This window comes from Lissotriton helveticus, chromosome 12 (genome assembly GCF_964261635.1).
Source record: "Lissotriton helveticus chromosome 12, aLisHel1.1, whole genome shotgun sequence".
NCBI lineage: Eukaryota > Metazoa > Chordata > Amphibia > Caudata > Salamandridae > Lissotriton > Lissotriton helveticus.
The window spans coordinates 840,692,575-840,709,413 of NC_136073.1; the positions used below are offsets into that span (position 1 = coordinate 840,692,575).

Below are 16,839 nucleotides of genomic sequence, written 5' to 3' on the forward strand. Positions count from 1 at the left end.
TGGCTCGGCTTCTGGGAAAGGAACAGCACGGCAGTTCTTTTCAGGTGTTTAACTAGTAATACGTCCCGCCCATCTGGGCTTGTCAGCATTCGACCATTGTGGTTCCTGTAGTTCATGTTATTTCCATAGTGAATGCCACTGTAATTTTCCTCCAACGTTAAAAATCCCGGTACGGTCGCTGATGCAAACTGGGCCAGTTCGCTGCCCACTTGTGCCATCCAGAACAGGTACATTGCTCCAATGTGTGTCTCAAAATTCAGAGACACACGGACCCGCTTGTCAAGCGGTGGGGTGTCTTCGTGGCCGGAGCAGGTCACATATATTCCAAACGAAGTTGCCTATGCAAATGAAGACTCCACGCACAACGTTGAGTTTACCCTTACTTATTCTGGCAGGCAGCAGCTCACTGGAGACAGCTCTCCCCCCCCTAACCCCCCCACCCCCCAAATAAAACTGTTGAAAGCACGTGAGCAAGCATATCTGATTGGATCATGCCATCTTGCAGAAAAAACACACAAAAGGGAGAGCCTCAAGAATCCAACAATTGTATTGTAGAGTTTGTTCTCCTTGTTTTCTCCTCCTTTCATGAAGTACACATAGTTCAACTGTGTCAATATCAATGTACTCTTCTCCAATATCAAAATACACAGGAGCCATGGTATGAAGTCTCAAAACAATTCGCTTTATTATTCTTCAATACATCAAAAAAACAGCCCAGTCAACGAGTTTCGCCCTCAGAGATGACTTCATCAGGGTTAATGTATTTGTTTGCAGCAATGTCACATCAAAGTCTAGGTATAAAATGGGCAGGGTGTGTCCAAGACGGCGCCCGTACAGGAGGAACCTTGCGGAGCTCCTCCGCACCTATTCAGGTGCAGGCCGGTTTAGGGAGCCCAGTCGATCCAGCTTCGGCAGTGTGACGTGGAGGTGACTGGGGAGGGATGGTTGGCTGATCCTTCCTGCTGCGATGAGGCCGAATTGCAGATCCCAATGATTTGATGCTGAGCATCCCTCCCAGTGCCATGATGGTGGCCATGTTGGGTGGTGCAGTGTAGGCTGTTGGTCCAGACTCCGGGCGCTTCAGCTCGGAGGGGTGACATGCTCAGTCCCCCCCATGTCCTGGCCCTGCGGCGGGTCGATGGCGCGCTGCTTGTGGCCGAGCCGAGGTCTGAGTGGCATCTGGTGGAGGAGGTGGCAGAAGGGAATGGCTTGAGCGCCGGCCGAGAAGTGAGCGGTCAGCCGGTGAAGCCCATGATGGAACAGTGGTACCTAGCAGCCTCCCAGAGGGCAAAGGCAGCGAGAGAGTGGAGGATTCACAGGAGACTGGGTACCCCGGTGGTGAACAGACAGCGTTGCTGTGGGGCCTGCATCGGAGCCCGAGGGAGAGCCAGGCCTGCCCTACAGGAGGTAGAGTCCTGGTGCATATGCGGGTATCCCCCGGAGAGGCCCCAGCTGGACTGTGAGGGGAGCACGACTACTAGCCAGGTACCCTGACGCTGTGCGGCCTGCTGGGATGAGCGGGAAGAGTGGAGGTGGCGGCCCCCACCCTATTTCTGTCTGAGGCGGATGGCCCGACTAGTGTCGTTCTGTAGACAGGCCTTATTGGCAGTGCTCTGTTACTGCCTGACTAGTCCCTCCAGTTTTTGTCTTTGGGACCCAAGGGGCCCACGACGGTGGCATAGATTGGAACTTTTGTCATGTGCCTTGCAGCCCGGGGGCCCTGGGTACACTGCTGGGACGAGGTCTTGCTGGCCCGCCCTTACTGGTGACTCGGGGGATTTGGCCGGTGAGCTCTGCTGGGACCAACTGCACTAACCACATTGGGTCATCGAGGCGATTCGTCTGCGAGCCTGTATTATGCTCGCTTCCTCAGGCATTTCTCATCATTGCCATTGAGGGTTTGCAGGATGACGACCACTAGAACAAACAAGCATTTGCAATGCAATAGGTCTCGCATTTTAGAAACTTTCACTGATTGGTGTTGTAAATGGCAATGCCTTTTATTATTGCAGGTTTTTTAAACACATAAATAAAAGGCATTGTCATTTACAATGCCCATAGCTCAAAATCTCGGAATTGCAAGACCTATTGCATTGCAAATGCTTGTTTAAAGGCAGGGATGCTGTTCACTGCTGTACAAATGTGCCTGAAGGGTATGAGGAATCACCATTGGCAACATGAGTAGAAGCTACACAATCTTTAAAAGGCCCACATTTCACCTACTCAAAACAGGGTCGATTGAGAATGACACTTTGTACAAGGGTTCTCATCCCAGGCCCCTCCCCAGCTCCCAAAGTTCAATGAATGAATACTAGTCGGTTGAGCCCCAGTCGCCTCAGACCCTAGCCGTAGTGGTGGAGCTGGAGGCCATAAGGCAGGTGACAGAGCACAGTTAGTCTAACCTAAAGAGTGGTCTGCCCCCACTTTGCCAAATTACCTTGAAGTCAGCCGAGATTGACAGCCAAGTTATTTCAGTGCCTTCAGGAGCTAAAGAAAATCTCACATGTGTGACTGATTCGGCCCCTGCCCAAGAACCATTTGAGTGACACTGAGCAGTCAGGACATCAGGACCAGCTCACTATTGTACACCCATCTGGTGATGCACACCCTACTCCTTGAGCTGTGAAGAAGTCCACGCCACCTCAGCTTTTGTTTTTTATTTATAGTACCCAGCACAAGGTAACTAATAATACTGCTGTGATGGAAACATTGGCTTTCCTGGAGAATGGCTGCTTATACCGGCTGTAAAGCAGCCTCTGCACTTGCTTTTTGCAAATATGAACGGTGGGTAAACTGATTCCAGCACTGACACTTGCTGTGATCGTGTGCAGATCACCTTTTTGAACCCGGTTCAGCTGTTGGCGAACATTGGAATCATTAAGTGTCTGAGTTTCCCAGCCTTGCGTTCTGCCATTGCCAAATGGGGTGTGTCACTAGAGTTCTGCGTCATACACTTAACCTCGGCAGAGGTCAATGCATTCTTCTCCAGTCCAAACAGAGGGGCAGAGATGCCCCCGCCTCCTCTGCCAGGCCAAGGGTGGAGAGCTGCACATTGCTGTATGTCTTGATTGCACCTCCGCGATTAAAAGGGCAGGGTGTCATCGCGCTTTATCTTTTGGGCTGCTGACACATCCTACAAGGAAGAGAAACAAAGCACTGATTCAATGGCGCGCATCTAAGACCGGAAGTGATGCCGCGCCGGGCAGAGTTTTGTCATTTTTTTTCTTAAAACGGGCACCAGTAATATTTATCAGTAATCTGTCACATGGATGGGTTCCATTTTTCTTACAGAAGCAGAGTTTTGCCAATTGCTCAGTTATTTACTTTCTCCTAGTATAAAGAAATTCACGAGTTTTTCCAACTGTAAACGTTTTCCTCCCACACTTACCTGTATGGTGACATATTTTCTCGCAGCTCGCTAGAGTTGCTCTGAAACCGGATGTGTTGTTTTCTCATAGTTTTTTTGTTAAACCGTATATACGCTGTGGTTCCTATATTTTTCTTGCCATTTTGAAACTGATTGTCGGTCATTCCGATGCGCATGAGCGAACGGTGTGACAAATTAGTGTACTTGTGTACAAAAAAACGCATGTTTGCTAGCACGTGTGCCTTGTTGGGAAAAAAACACAATGTTGCCAGAATCAAGTTGGGCGAGCCACAAACAACACAAGAAAAGTAGCGCATCTGTCATTGTTAAACTCCAACTGTTAAAAACTGCAAAAAAAGACAAGGCGTCTGTTGACAGGGACCAGCCACCCACAGCGTTTCCCTTGCGGTGCAAGCAGGGGCACCATCTGTTTTCAAGATAATTACAAACAGATGGTACCGATGCTCGCTCTCGCAAGGGAAACGCCAACCGTGCACACGTTGCAATAGAAAGCAATATAAAACATGCATGCTTTTAGGCAAAGTGCTGATCGATTGCAAAAGGTCCCCGCCTATGCAACGCATGCGCGCTGCGTAGGCGAGACCTAAAAAGGACCCTTCTATCAAGGATTATTGACCAAACCACCAGGCGGACAGAAACAGCTAGAGATCCAGACTAGGCCTGGGCGGAGTATGTCTGCAAAGCGGAGTTCCGCAAGCGGTGGTGGACGGCGCGAACTGCAGTTCGCCTTGATCTTCCTGCCACTCGGGTAGATAGAAAAGGCAGAAACTAAAAAGTTTCTGCAGGGGAGGCGAAACGTTCTCATCAGAAAACCATAAATTGTGCTGTAGATATAGCTTCAATAGGTTTCCCACAACTGGCAGGATCAGTGGTCCTTAGGCCACAACATTTAGAACCTGAGCTGCAAATATTTCTAATAGTTTTACTTTACCATGGCGACACTCTGTTTGGCAAGCACGTTGATGATGCCTTGCAAGCAGTCAAGGCTGACTCTGACACTGCAAGATCTTTTGGTACATTACAATTTTGAAAGAAGCACCCTTTAAAGAGACCAGCAAAAGAGACACTTTTCTGTATCAAGGAGGAAACGAGAGGCATCAGAGTTAGCAACCCTCTCAGTAGCCCTTAGGCTAGCTTATCTACAATGACAACCTTTTGGTGCTGCTTACGCCATCCTGTGGAAGAAACAATTCCAAAATGTTGTCATTTATGGCGGAAAATAGATTTGGACAAATAAGTCTTGGATCTCATCACATATGGTCAGATGTTAGAATTCACCCAGATTCCTCCCACCACTCCATCAAAATGAGGTGGCCCACCTTATCTCTATCTTCTTCAGAATGGAATGCTAGCTACGCTAACTAAAGGTTCCATACAGAAACAGGCCCACATTCTCAGCAGGGAACTGGCTTCTAATCTTGTTTTTTCCTCAGAGTCACAAAAACAGACGCATGGCGATCCATCATAGACCTCTGGAAATTTCACAAGTATTTACGGAAACAATACTTTTACATGTTCACTCTCTCCGACACCAGATGACAGCTCTGAATTTACAAAATTCATACTTCCACACATCTAAGTTTTCCCATTTGGCTTCAAGACCGCTTCCTGCATTTTGACCTACTGCCTAGTCCTGTGGCAGTTTTTTTCAGGAAGGACGGTCATCAGGTATTCCCCTACTTTAACAACTGGTTGATAAAAGCACCATTGGCATTTAAAGTGTCCAAGGCCTTGGAGGCTTGCCTAAAGTTGTTTCACAAACTAGGTCTCTTTGTGAATTATCAAAGATCATCAACTCCTCCATCCAAGAAGATACTGTTCCTGGGCTGCAACACTAGATATTTTCCAAGGCAAAGACTTTGTATCCCAAGACAAGCAACGAAAGCTCAAGGAACTGGCTCTTGAACTAAAAACAAATAAATATGCACGTATGTTCAGTTAGCTTCTGGGCATCATTTCCTCAGCAATCAATATGAACCTATTTGCACGCCTGAAATAAGAGCCTTACAGAAACAGCAACAAAAACAATAGGTTCAAACAAAAGAATCATTCAAGGGCCTGGTGATCTTCACACAAGTATGATGAAAGCTCTAGCCTGGTGGTCCCAGAACTCCTACCTGTCAGAGGACCTCACGTTCTTACCTCAAATACCTCTCTTCGTAATGACTGTGGATGCCACCCTGGAGAGCTGGGGCGGTCATCTACAGAACCTGCAAATTCAAGGGAAGTGGTCTCCGCATCAAAAAGGCATACATATCAATCGCCTACATCTCAAAGCCATCTAAATCAGTCTCCAAGCTTTCCTGCAAATGATAGCTTAGTCCTCTGTGTTAGTTTACATGGACTATACCATCAGCTTGCAATGAAACCGCCTCCATGAATAGAAGTTTCATCAGTGGGTGCTAAATATGATCTTGTTCTGGGGCAAACAGGTCTAGATCTCTTTGCAACAAATAAAATCATCAAATGCCAATTCTATTCAAGTTGGCATCCACATCCAGAATTGTAGGGGAATGCCTTTCGGCAGATGGTCTGGGATCTCTGCTTACCTTTTTCCCCTGAAGCCTTTAATACCGAAAGGTTCTCAGCAAGAGGAAAGCAGAGAGGCGTCGTCTCATCCTGATAGCCCCCAGGTGGCCCATGCAGCATTGGTTCACGGAGCTTCTCCTGCTATCGCAATACTACCACATTCACCTTCCAACATCCCATAAACATTTGATGATGAACTAAGGCCATGTCCTTCATCCTGACCCGACTTCTCTCCTCTTATGCACACAGCTCCTAAATTCCATGAATTCAAAGATCTCAATGTTCCTCAGGACTGCAGGTGTATTCTCTCCAAGTCAAGGTCGAAGCCACAATAGACATGTAAATCGTAATGGAAATGTTTCTGCCTATGGCACCAGAACTTAAACCTACATCCTTTACTAGCATAATCTGGCAGATAACTACCCTATCTCCTCTCGCTAGCTCAGTTACGGTTGATACATGCGTCTGTTAAGGTATGACTTACAGCAACATCAAGATATAGATGCTCATCACATTTTCTCTCTTTCTGCTCTTGCAGAATCATCAAATAGTTCATGAAAGAATTATTCCGTTTTTTTCCTCCATTAAGGGCTTCTTCCCCAGACTGGCATCTGAACGTAGTTCTATCACATTTCATGAAGAGTTTATTCGAACCCATTCACAGAGCGCCAGGCTTTCTCAACTTAAGATTCTTCTTGTGCCTTAGCAGTTTAGTACTTCTCACAGTCAATCCAAAGATGTATTCCCAAGGTTCCTTCGTATTTTACCTCAACGAACCTGTAATATTTCGGACTTTCTTCCAAACTCCAACATCACCAGTTGAGAGGTCTATTCATACGCTAGGCAGACCCTCCAGGATTTCGCGATTTGCCGCGAAATCGACACATTTGTAAAAATGCCGCGATTTTTACAAAAGTGCCCGCGAAATCTGCATTTTTGTAGAAATCGCGGCATTTTTACAAAAGCCGCTATATCCTGGGGGGTCTGGGTAGTGAGACTGTCATTCTCAGGAGGGGCGGTGGACTCTGCTTTGGTTGTCTGCACTTACTTTCTCCCCGAGAAAGCATAGAAATAAGGTCTATACAAAAACACGTAGCGAAGTGAATGCGATCTTCCAATATTTGTGGCTAACGGTCAAAATGGCGGGCTTTAACACGTCGATTTAGGGCACCTATTCACGTTGTCAAATGCGAGCGGCTACATCTGAATACAAAACACGGGCGGCACTGACGAAAAAAAGAGAAGCAGAGGTGTGTTGAAATAAAAGGAAGACATTTTGTGGCCTGTAACTCTGCTCTGCTGTCTGATCTGCTTTCAAATGACACTCGCAGAGCACCACCCTCTCTTTTCAGGGCAAAATATAATCAATGTTTGCAAAGTGAATTGAGAACCTGCCACATTAGTATTGCTCCCCGCATGAATATTAGGGCTTCAAGGTGCTACGCTAAATGATGCATCAGACAAAGATATTATTTAGGTATGCTGATCAAGATCGAGGACAGGGTGGTGCAATACCATACAAAACTTGGAAAACAGGGCCAAACTATAGGAGCATTTATCACTTTACAGTCACGGCTGCGCTTTAGGCAAAACAGGCATTGGCAAAGTCAATAGGTCTTGTTTCTTGGTACCTGATTGCTTGGTCACTGGCTTTTAGCGACGCTTTACAGTGTTGGGAAAGGAAGGAGAATGGGAAAAAGAATGCCTTTCCCAACTCAATGCTGTGCAACATTGGTTAAAGAGAGAAAGATAAGTAAACAGACAGATAGATAGACAGAAAAAAGGCGCAATGATGTGACATACCCAGTTGAAGCATTCCGCAGACACGCGCATGTATCACAACGCATGCATGCACCAGCAGAATGACACTATTTTTTAACTTTTTTTTATTTACCATACCAACATGGCAGTGCCACTTGGATCTGTAAATAACAACAAGCATTTACAAAGCCTGAAGAAGTCAATTTGTTATTGGGAGTGTGACATGCACCGAGCTGCGACCTGTCTCCCAGCATGGGTCATGTGTCAATTGTCGATTTGCATGAAGTGACAACAGCTCTCTAAGTTCCCGCTTGCCATCCAGCATCTCTCCTGTAACCTGAGAACCTGGCACTCAGCTGGCTGTAGACAAAGGAGTCATCATTACTGTCGCTAGTGGACCAACACCTCCCCCCTCCCAGGAAAAATGGCCACATAAAATGCCGCAAAATTGCCGCTAAATTTCCATATTTGTGCCGCTAAATTTCCATTTTTGTGCCGCTAAATTTGCTAATCCATGCCGCTATATCCTGGGGGGTCTGGCTAGGTATCAAATGATATCTAAAATTCTACTTCTACTTGCATCTCACTAAACAACTCATGAGAACTGACCAATTTAGATAGACACACTCGGAAGGGGGCTCCAGTCACAATAGCAACCGTCGCTCAATGAATTTTAGCTGCAATCCAGTTCTGCCACTCAAAGGGTGGCAAGCCCCTCACAGGGCAAACCAGGGTGCACTCAACTAGCGCAGTTTCCACGTCAACTACTTTGTTTGCGGAAGTGCCTCTGGAGAAGATATGTTGTGCTGCAACTTGGAAGAGTTGGCATATAATTCTTGCAGCATTATTACCAGGAAGTGACACAGCCATTGATGCAGCAGTTGGACAGGTTTTACTACACCACTTATTTCAATAAGGGGAGCCTCTTTTGGTTCCATGTGTTTGATTATGTATTTATGTAAATTTTAACGTATGATATATATATTTATATATGAATTTATAAAATTGCATGTGAATGTGTTACCTCAATGAACCTGTAATATTTCGGACTTTCTTCCAAAATCCAACATCACCAGTTGAGAGGTCTATTCATACGCTAGGTATCAAATGATATCTAAAATTCTACTTCTACTTGCATCTCACTAAACAACTCATGAGAACTGACCAATTTAGATAGACACACTCGGAAGGGGGCTCCAGTCACAATAGCAACCGTCGCTCAATGAATTTTAGCTGCAATCCAGTTCTGCCACTCAAAGGGTGGCAAGCCCCTCACAGGGCAAACCAGGGTGCACTCAACTGGCGCAGTTTCCACGTCAACTACTTTGTTTGCGGAAGTGCCTCTGGAGAAGATATGTTGTGCTGCAACTTGGAAGAGTTGGCATATAATTCTTGCAGCATTATTACCAGGAGGTGACACAGCCATTGATGCAGCAGTTGGACAGATTTTACTACAGCACTTATTTCAATAGGGGGAGCCTCTTTTGGTTCCATGTGTTTGCTTATGTATTTATGCAAATTGTAACGTACGATATATATATTTATATATGAATTTATTAAATTGCATGTGAATGTGTTATGTATATATTTTCTACCCACCATTTGCTATTTGTGCTAATTCTATAAGATATGCAAATATACAGTAACTGCTTGCTATTCTGATCAATGACAAAAGAATCATTTATAGAATGCTGAAACAATGTATAGAATTTACCCCTAGCACAGAGATCTGGGCATAAATGTTTTTTTGCACACCATGCCATTCCAATTTAGACCCAGCCATATGCAAATCAGTCTTGACCGTGCTCTACATCGGAATAGTTCAGCCCGAAATCCTAGGTCAGGTCTTCCGTGGACCGGAAACAAGTATCCTGGGACCGATTTCAGGGTATCACTTCTCATAAACTAGGCTAGCTTGACCCCAGTGGCATGGTGAGCACGGAACCTACGTCTGGGCATACCCTTCCCACTTAGGGCAAGAAATGCAAAAAGAACAATTGATGGACGGAATGCTAAAACAATGTCAAACATTCACCCCCAGTACAGGGATCTGTGCCTGAATCCATCATTTTTTTGCACGCTATTCCAGTTTAGACCCAGCCATATGCAAATCAGCCTTGACCCTGCATCTTTTTATTTGGTGATTTGCTACGTGCGCCCTAAGTGGCTAAGGGTATGCCCAGACGTGAGTCCCGTGCTCACTGGATTCAAGTTAGCCTGGCTGATGAGGGGTGATACCCTGAAACCGGTTCCAGGATGCTTGTTACCTGTCCAGGGAGGACCTGGATTGGCAGTTTGGGCTGGACTGTTCCCATGGGGAGCAGGCTCAAGACTGATTTGTATATTGCTAGATCCAAACTTGGGTGACGTGTCGAGCAAAATATCGATGGATTAAACACAGATTTGTAACTGGGGGTGAGTGTTTGAAAAGTTTCAACACTCTGTCCATCATATTATTTAGTGATGTTGCTATTCTGATTCAAGCATTTGAATCTATGGAAGATCCAATACTGGAGAAGAAACTAAATTACTTACCTGTAACTGCAGTTCTACAGTATAGGTAACTTTCATAGATTCCCATGCAACCCACCCTCCTCCCCGGATAGGCTCCCCTTATAGCTTGGTATTATTTATTACCACTTTTGCTTGCAAATCTGAGGGACTCATCCTCTGTTGGAAGTGTTCTAGAGGGTGCTGTTGACTAATTGGTTATAATTCAAGTTTAGTCTTTTTTCAAAAGGGCATAGATGGGCCAATAAACTGACATTTTCATTGCCATTATAGCCTATGATAGTGATACATACTGGTTTATTATGGTACCGTGGGACTCCCACTTTGACGACGGGAAAGATACCAATACTGGAGAACTGCAGTTACTGGTAAGTAACTTATTTTCTGTTGAGCTGTTTCCTGTAGGGTGTACCTTGAGACCACACTATCAACAGGGAGATACAAAATAATTATTTTATTGTCGTACAATGTGCATAAGCGCACAGTAGCAAAGGAGTCTGCATCTGACATAAAAAGTGCAGTCAAGTTTCAGTTACAAGTACGGTTAGCATTCTTAATTTGTTCTTGTTCCTTAAATCATAGCAATGCAATAGGTTTGAACACAACTCGTTAGGCGTTGGCATGCAGTATTAATTTATAATCCAAAAATTCACACAGATTGGCTTATGTTTTAGTGTTTTGTTCAGTTATAAAATGTGACTTAGAATGGACTGGTCTTGACAAAGCAATTGCATATCTACATTGCCACAAATCACAAACATTTTTTATATAGTAACACACATTATTGCATTATTGCATGTTTTTTCTGCACCACCAACTCTTACCTTTTTTTATTCTTTAAGGACAGTAGAAGAGTGGCAACTGGCCCTGAAAACTATCCCTGAATATGTGTAAGTCTGGGGTTGCTGGGAAAGAAGCCTTGAAAACCATTGTTTAAGGCTGAAAAGTGTGAAAGAAGCATTTGAAGCCATGAATTTGCAACACTTTCTTTGGTTGTTTATATGTGTGAGGTTTATAAGGATGACAAAACACGTCGACCAAGATGGTTGTATGTTCCTATAGATTCAGATTGCATCTCTTGCCTATATCTCCTAAAACATGTCTACTTATAAACATAGCAATATAATTTGTTATTTAGAATGAATCTCGCCTATGTCTACTAAAATATATTGATTTATAATCCTAAAGCTATATTTATGATTAATTGAGAACGTTTCTGCTGGTTGTTGCTTCTAAAGTATACTTACCTAAAGTCATAGCTTAAACTAATTTTTTTTAGAAAGGAATACCTTACATTTCATGCTAGAAGTCGTATACTTTTATAGCTTAAGACTTAGTTAAAAACTTACATTGACACCTAAAAGAATGTTGAATTCATTTATATTTTTATGGAGGATTTTGTTGTTGTCTTCAATTTGTTTATGAAGATATATTGCTTATTGAAATATGTGTTTTAAAGCGATTCTTTGCATTGCTGCTTCTTCTTTGTAAAGTAATGTTTTGTCGACATTGACACAGGCCACATTGTAATAAAACTCAAAAAATTAAATAATACTTTGTACTACATATTTAAGCAAGACCACAGAGGCTACGAAGGCAACCTTGACCCAGACATTATACAAGCTTGGGATCTCAGTGGCGTTATTGCACTCTCATTTGATTGTTTCATATTTGATGGTTTGCTTTCTCCTTCTTGTGCTTGTCCCTTCCCTGAAGCACAGCCTTCTTGCCATCCTTTTGATTGACTGACTTGTATCCCCCACTGCTTACTCTTATAAAGCAATTTTTCCCTTTTTGGTCAAGCAATTCATGATTGTACTTGTGTTATCCATCTCTCTCCCTCAAGTGCTTCTCCGCTGAAGGGCAGTTTTGCTTTCCTCCTTGTGTACTGTTCTGTAGTGTATTTCTCTCCCTGACAAGCTTCCCTCTTCTCCCGCTGAATGTGGCTCCCCACCGGCTTTATTTTTAGTCCCCATGGGCTCCTCCGTTCCTCCACCATCCTCAAGAGCATTTAAATTGTTGTTAACATTAATTTATTTGGTGGACCCGGCAGCTATCATTTGCTACACAGAAAAATGCTTTCACATGCTAACATTGTCATTTTTTAATTTACTGATGTAAGTGGTGTTCACCATCTTGGATCAGTCAATAAAAAAAAAAGTAAGTGGCACACACATTATTCCAGACGTACCAGTGCATGCATGCTGACATGTGAGTATGTCATTACACATGTGCGTGCTATCATCATTATGCATGTATGTGAATACAGTAAGGCTGTGGCTCAGCCACTCACCTGAAGTTCAGGTTGTCTGCTGGAGCGATGAACTGTCCTCTCTCCTCCTAGAACACCTCTCGGCACTACTGAACTCGCTACAGGAGTCCCAGCAGGTGTCCCAAAAGGGAAGGGGAATGGGACAAGAAAAAGAGAGAACACTGCTACTCCACACAGCTTGGTCCAGCCCGGCACCTTCGAGGGGATCTGTTTGCAGAGTAGGGTTGCCTTTTTATATCAAATTCTTTTTATTGAAGTATTTTCACAATATATCAAAACATTGCTTAATCAGCAGACATAGTACATTCTGGTACATTCAGTGCATGCGAGTATTGTCATTAGATAGCCAAAGAAAATAAGACACAGTTTCGTATACTCTGAGTAATCACACCCACTGTTTAGCTGAACCAGGAGTGAATGCATTAGTACAACTTATGGGCCCAAACTGAACTCCTGTATGGTCCCCTTATGAGGACCACCTCATACTACCCGTGGGGGTAAATGTCATTTGGGCGCCAAAAAAGCACTCCTAGTTCTAGAAAGATGCTTCTCTGGCTGCTGTTCAGGGCACATCAGTAATCATCTCAACAAGAAAGAAAAAGCAAAAGGAGATAACCAGTTACTACAAAATGAATAAAAAAAACAATGATGACACCCAGGGATGTTGGAGAGGTAAAAAGGGGGAGGTCAATGTTAGTCAAGGGCATCCCACAGCCAGCGCGGAATGCCCTCTCAGCGCTGGCGTTGAGCAGGCATCGAGGGGAGGAGAGCCATTCCACATGTAGGTTGCTAGATCAAGAAGAAGTGTAGGGCTCTGAGTATGGGATGACAAGCAAACAGAGGAAGGCCCTCTAAAAGGTAGCTTACCAGGGGACCCCAAATATATTCAAATCCCATTCGGGTATCGTCAGCTGTATCAGTCAGACGCTCCATCGCCAGCGCCCTCCAAAGGCACGCGTGCCACTGGGTGAGCGAGGGGGCCGTAGGTTTCTTCCATGCTGCAGTTATAGCCATCTTGGCGGCCCCCAGGCACATCCACAGGGCCGAGCGGTCAGCATTAGAGTGATATTTGAGTAGCAGGTCTCGAAGGCCTAGTAACACATGTTCTATAGAGTCCCCTATAGGGTATCCCAATATGAGCTTAATTTGGGCCAGGATTTCCTTCCAGAAAGTTTGGATGACTGGGCAATCCCACTATATGTGTTTAAAATCCTCAAGTAGGCCACAGCCCCTCCAACAGCGATCTGAGGTGCCCGGGAAGATAGAGTGTAACTTGTGGGGGTATAGGTACCAGTCGTACAGTATCTTGTAGTGGGCTTCTCGGAGGTGCATGGATCTGGGAGAATTGTGGCTCAATGGTTAGAGCTCAATGGTTAGAGCAGCAGACCCTGATGCAGAGGTCTAGCCCGGGACCAGGGTTCAATTCCCCGCCTCGGCGGGTCTTGGGCTCAAAATTCCACGGACCTGATAATTCTCGCCTCGGTGCCTATTCCAATCATGGAGTCCCACTCTGCAACTCTGGGCAGTAGCTTGCCTAATCTCCACAACGGCCCCCACAACGCTAAGGATGCATGGCCTCCACCTTGGGGGTGCCCAGGAGTGGACACCTCACAGGGAAAGCCAGGATGGGTTCCACAGTGGTATTCGTACAAGCGCCTTGAGACCCTTGCGGGTGAGTAGTGCGCTATACAAGTATCAATTTACATTACATTTACATTATGTGAGAAGTTGGCCTGATGTGCAGTGTTCACTATTCTAGTGATCACTATATATCAGTCCAAACAACCCTTATTGATGATTGGTTGTAAGTCAACCTTATAGACCAGCTATCCTAGTAGCATGGATACGAGCAGTCTAAGGCTAAGACTCTAGAGGGCGTGTTAAGCCAGCTGTTTTACCATCACATTACCCCTTGAACACCCAGTGAAAGGACACCACACAAGTGTTATGAAAATAAACAATGTATTTATTAGAATCACAACAACCCTGTACTCTTTATGAGGACAGGGTGCTAAGCACACAACAAAGCTCTTATGAAAATACTTAAGTTAGCACGTTATACACAAAGGCCCAAGGGGCACGAAAAACCATATACTCTAAAAGTGGAATGCGAAATTACTAGCAGGTAAGTACAGTACTAATAGGCTTTGGAATCGCTAGGACTTGACTAGGGAATCGTTAGATTACTTCTAGGAGACCTAGGGGACTCGGGTGCAGAGTGTGCACTCTCACGCGGGATGCGGGACAAAGTCTATGGAGGCTAGTAAAGGCAAAGTTAGTGTTCACGGGCGAACCCGACCTGGTAGGGAGAAAACGACAGTGGATCCTGACCCTTGGATAGTGAGGCTATGCTGGGACACCGAAGTGCCGAAGTTACCTAGCCCAGGGGCTGCAGCTGCATAGGTCTGAAAAGACGTCGGGAATCTCGTTGCCGGACCAGGAGCCTGGAAGAAGGAAGTTGCTGGCAGGCGACCAGTGAAGAAAAGTTCGATGGATCCAAGCCTGGATCAAGGAAGAAGGAAACCTGAAAGCAGAGGGGACCAAGTTCTTGAATCACTAGCCAGTGATTAAGTGGGCACCAGGATGGCACCGGGCGAAGTCACCGCAGTCAGGTGAGTGGGCGCTGCTGGGCTCTGCAGTCTCTCGGACCAGGAGGCGTTGTCGGCGACCAGGATGGAGGTGCGAGCTGTCCCACGAAGGTTCTTGCTGTCGACGTCGCTGGACCCAGGATTGGGCAACAAGTCTTGGCAAATGCAAGGCCCACGCGGTGGACCTAAAATGGCGTCTTAGCCGGACCAGGAGGGTCCAGAGTGCTTCTCCGATGGAGGGAAGCAAGGGCCAGTCTGGAGCAACCAGACCAGCAGCAGTGTTGTCGTCGGGCGTCGTTCGGAAGGCCACAAGCCAGCGGGCTAGTAGCCAAACAACGCGGTGAGCAGCAGAAAGCAGAAGGGCCCCACGCCGATCGTGGAGATGCTGGGGGGCTGCTCTTCGGTGCTGGAGCTGCTCAGGGTGGGGGCTTCTCGGACCCCAAAGCACTCACCAGGAAATTACTCGGTGGGCTTGCTGTGCAGAAGTCGTGCAGTCTTGGCGATGGCCGGTCCCTCGAGGTCTCGTCGCACCCACGGTTCTCAGCTGTGCTGTAGAGGTGGGTAGAGGTCAGAGGTGCCAGGGAAGCCGGGTCTCGTCGAGCTGGGCAGTCGGATTCCGGAGGAAGGACGTGCAGCAGACCGCAGTATTCTTGGATGGTGCCTGCGGATGCAGGGTGACTACTCCTTAGCCACAAGGGAGAATCTTGAGGAAGAAATCGTGAAGTCCTTTCGTGGAAAGTGGTATCTTGATTCCAAAGATGATCTGATTTGGAAGGGGGCCAGTCTCTACCTTTATCTTGGAAAAGGGGGCTGGCACGCGACTAAGTCCTGCCCTAGGGGTGGGACCAGGAGGGGGGTGGTTACACCCACTTCCTTGGCGGGCTTTTCCCCAGCACAGGGTCTGGAGTGTCCCTGGAACTGGTTTAAGCCAGCCTATGCACAGTGAGCACCGGGGTGCCACGTGCAGTCACCTTCCTCTGAAGCCCTGCCTACCTACAATACACAAAACCCTGTCTGGGACGGTGCTGGCACCGCCCCTGGCAGGAAACCCTTTGTCCTTATCTCCTGCTCTGGGAGGACTCCCAGCAGCAGGAGGGCAGACTTGTGTCTCGGTGGCAGCATCCATTTTGTGGAGCTGAGGCTCTGTTTGACTTTAACCGGGTTTAGGGGTTACATGCATGTCGTGTCCCTCTAGAAGGGTGGAATACTAACCCCGTCGCCAGAATTGGCGAGGGGTTAGTATTCCAATTCGTATGACACCTTACTCGACATGTTTTGATAAAGCGATACCAGAGTTGGCATTTAACCGCGAGGATTATAATGCACTTAAGAGTATATGGTATGCGATATCATGGAAACGGCTAATGGATAGATCCCGAAAGCCGCAGACAGGCTCAGCTCATGCCAGAGCACCATCTCACACGATTCCAAGCACTCTGCCTTCAGGATTGTTAAGGCCTGCCATAGGAGTGACTGATAGGAGATCTGTGTGTCCATTTTAGGGTTAGATATAGGTATACTATATCTAAAGCAAAGGGTGAGTACACCACCTTGCCCCAGCTGTCGTGCAGCCAGTTGTGTCAGTTTTAGTTAGTCAATCCAGGGGTGGCATAATACATGCTTCAGCCCCTGGGAGACTTCTGGGTGCACCTCAGCCCTGGGTACAGGGACTTGGAGAGGGCCCAGTGCCAATTCAGTACCTGAGTACAATTTGGATAGAGAGAACAGCTAGGCTGTGGGTCTGGTTAGCAGGCCCACAGCCAGGGAAAGTCGTAAACCAGTGCAGCAAA

General features: G+C 46.1%; 1 protein-coding gene across 1 annotated transcript in view; it reads left to right on the top strand.

Annotated features, from left to right (window-relative positions):
* Positions 1–16,839, top strand: part of IZUMO4 (IZUMO family member 4) — a 275,614-nt gene that overhangs the window by 182,859 nt on the left and 75,916 nt on the right. The window contains exon 6 of the mRNA XM_078668930.1: positions 11,032–11,079. Coding sequence (XP_078525056.1) covers positions 11,032–11,079 — 48 coding nt within the window. The remainder of the gene's footprint in view (positions 1–11,031; positions 11,080–16,839) is intronic.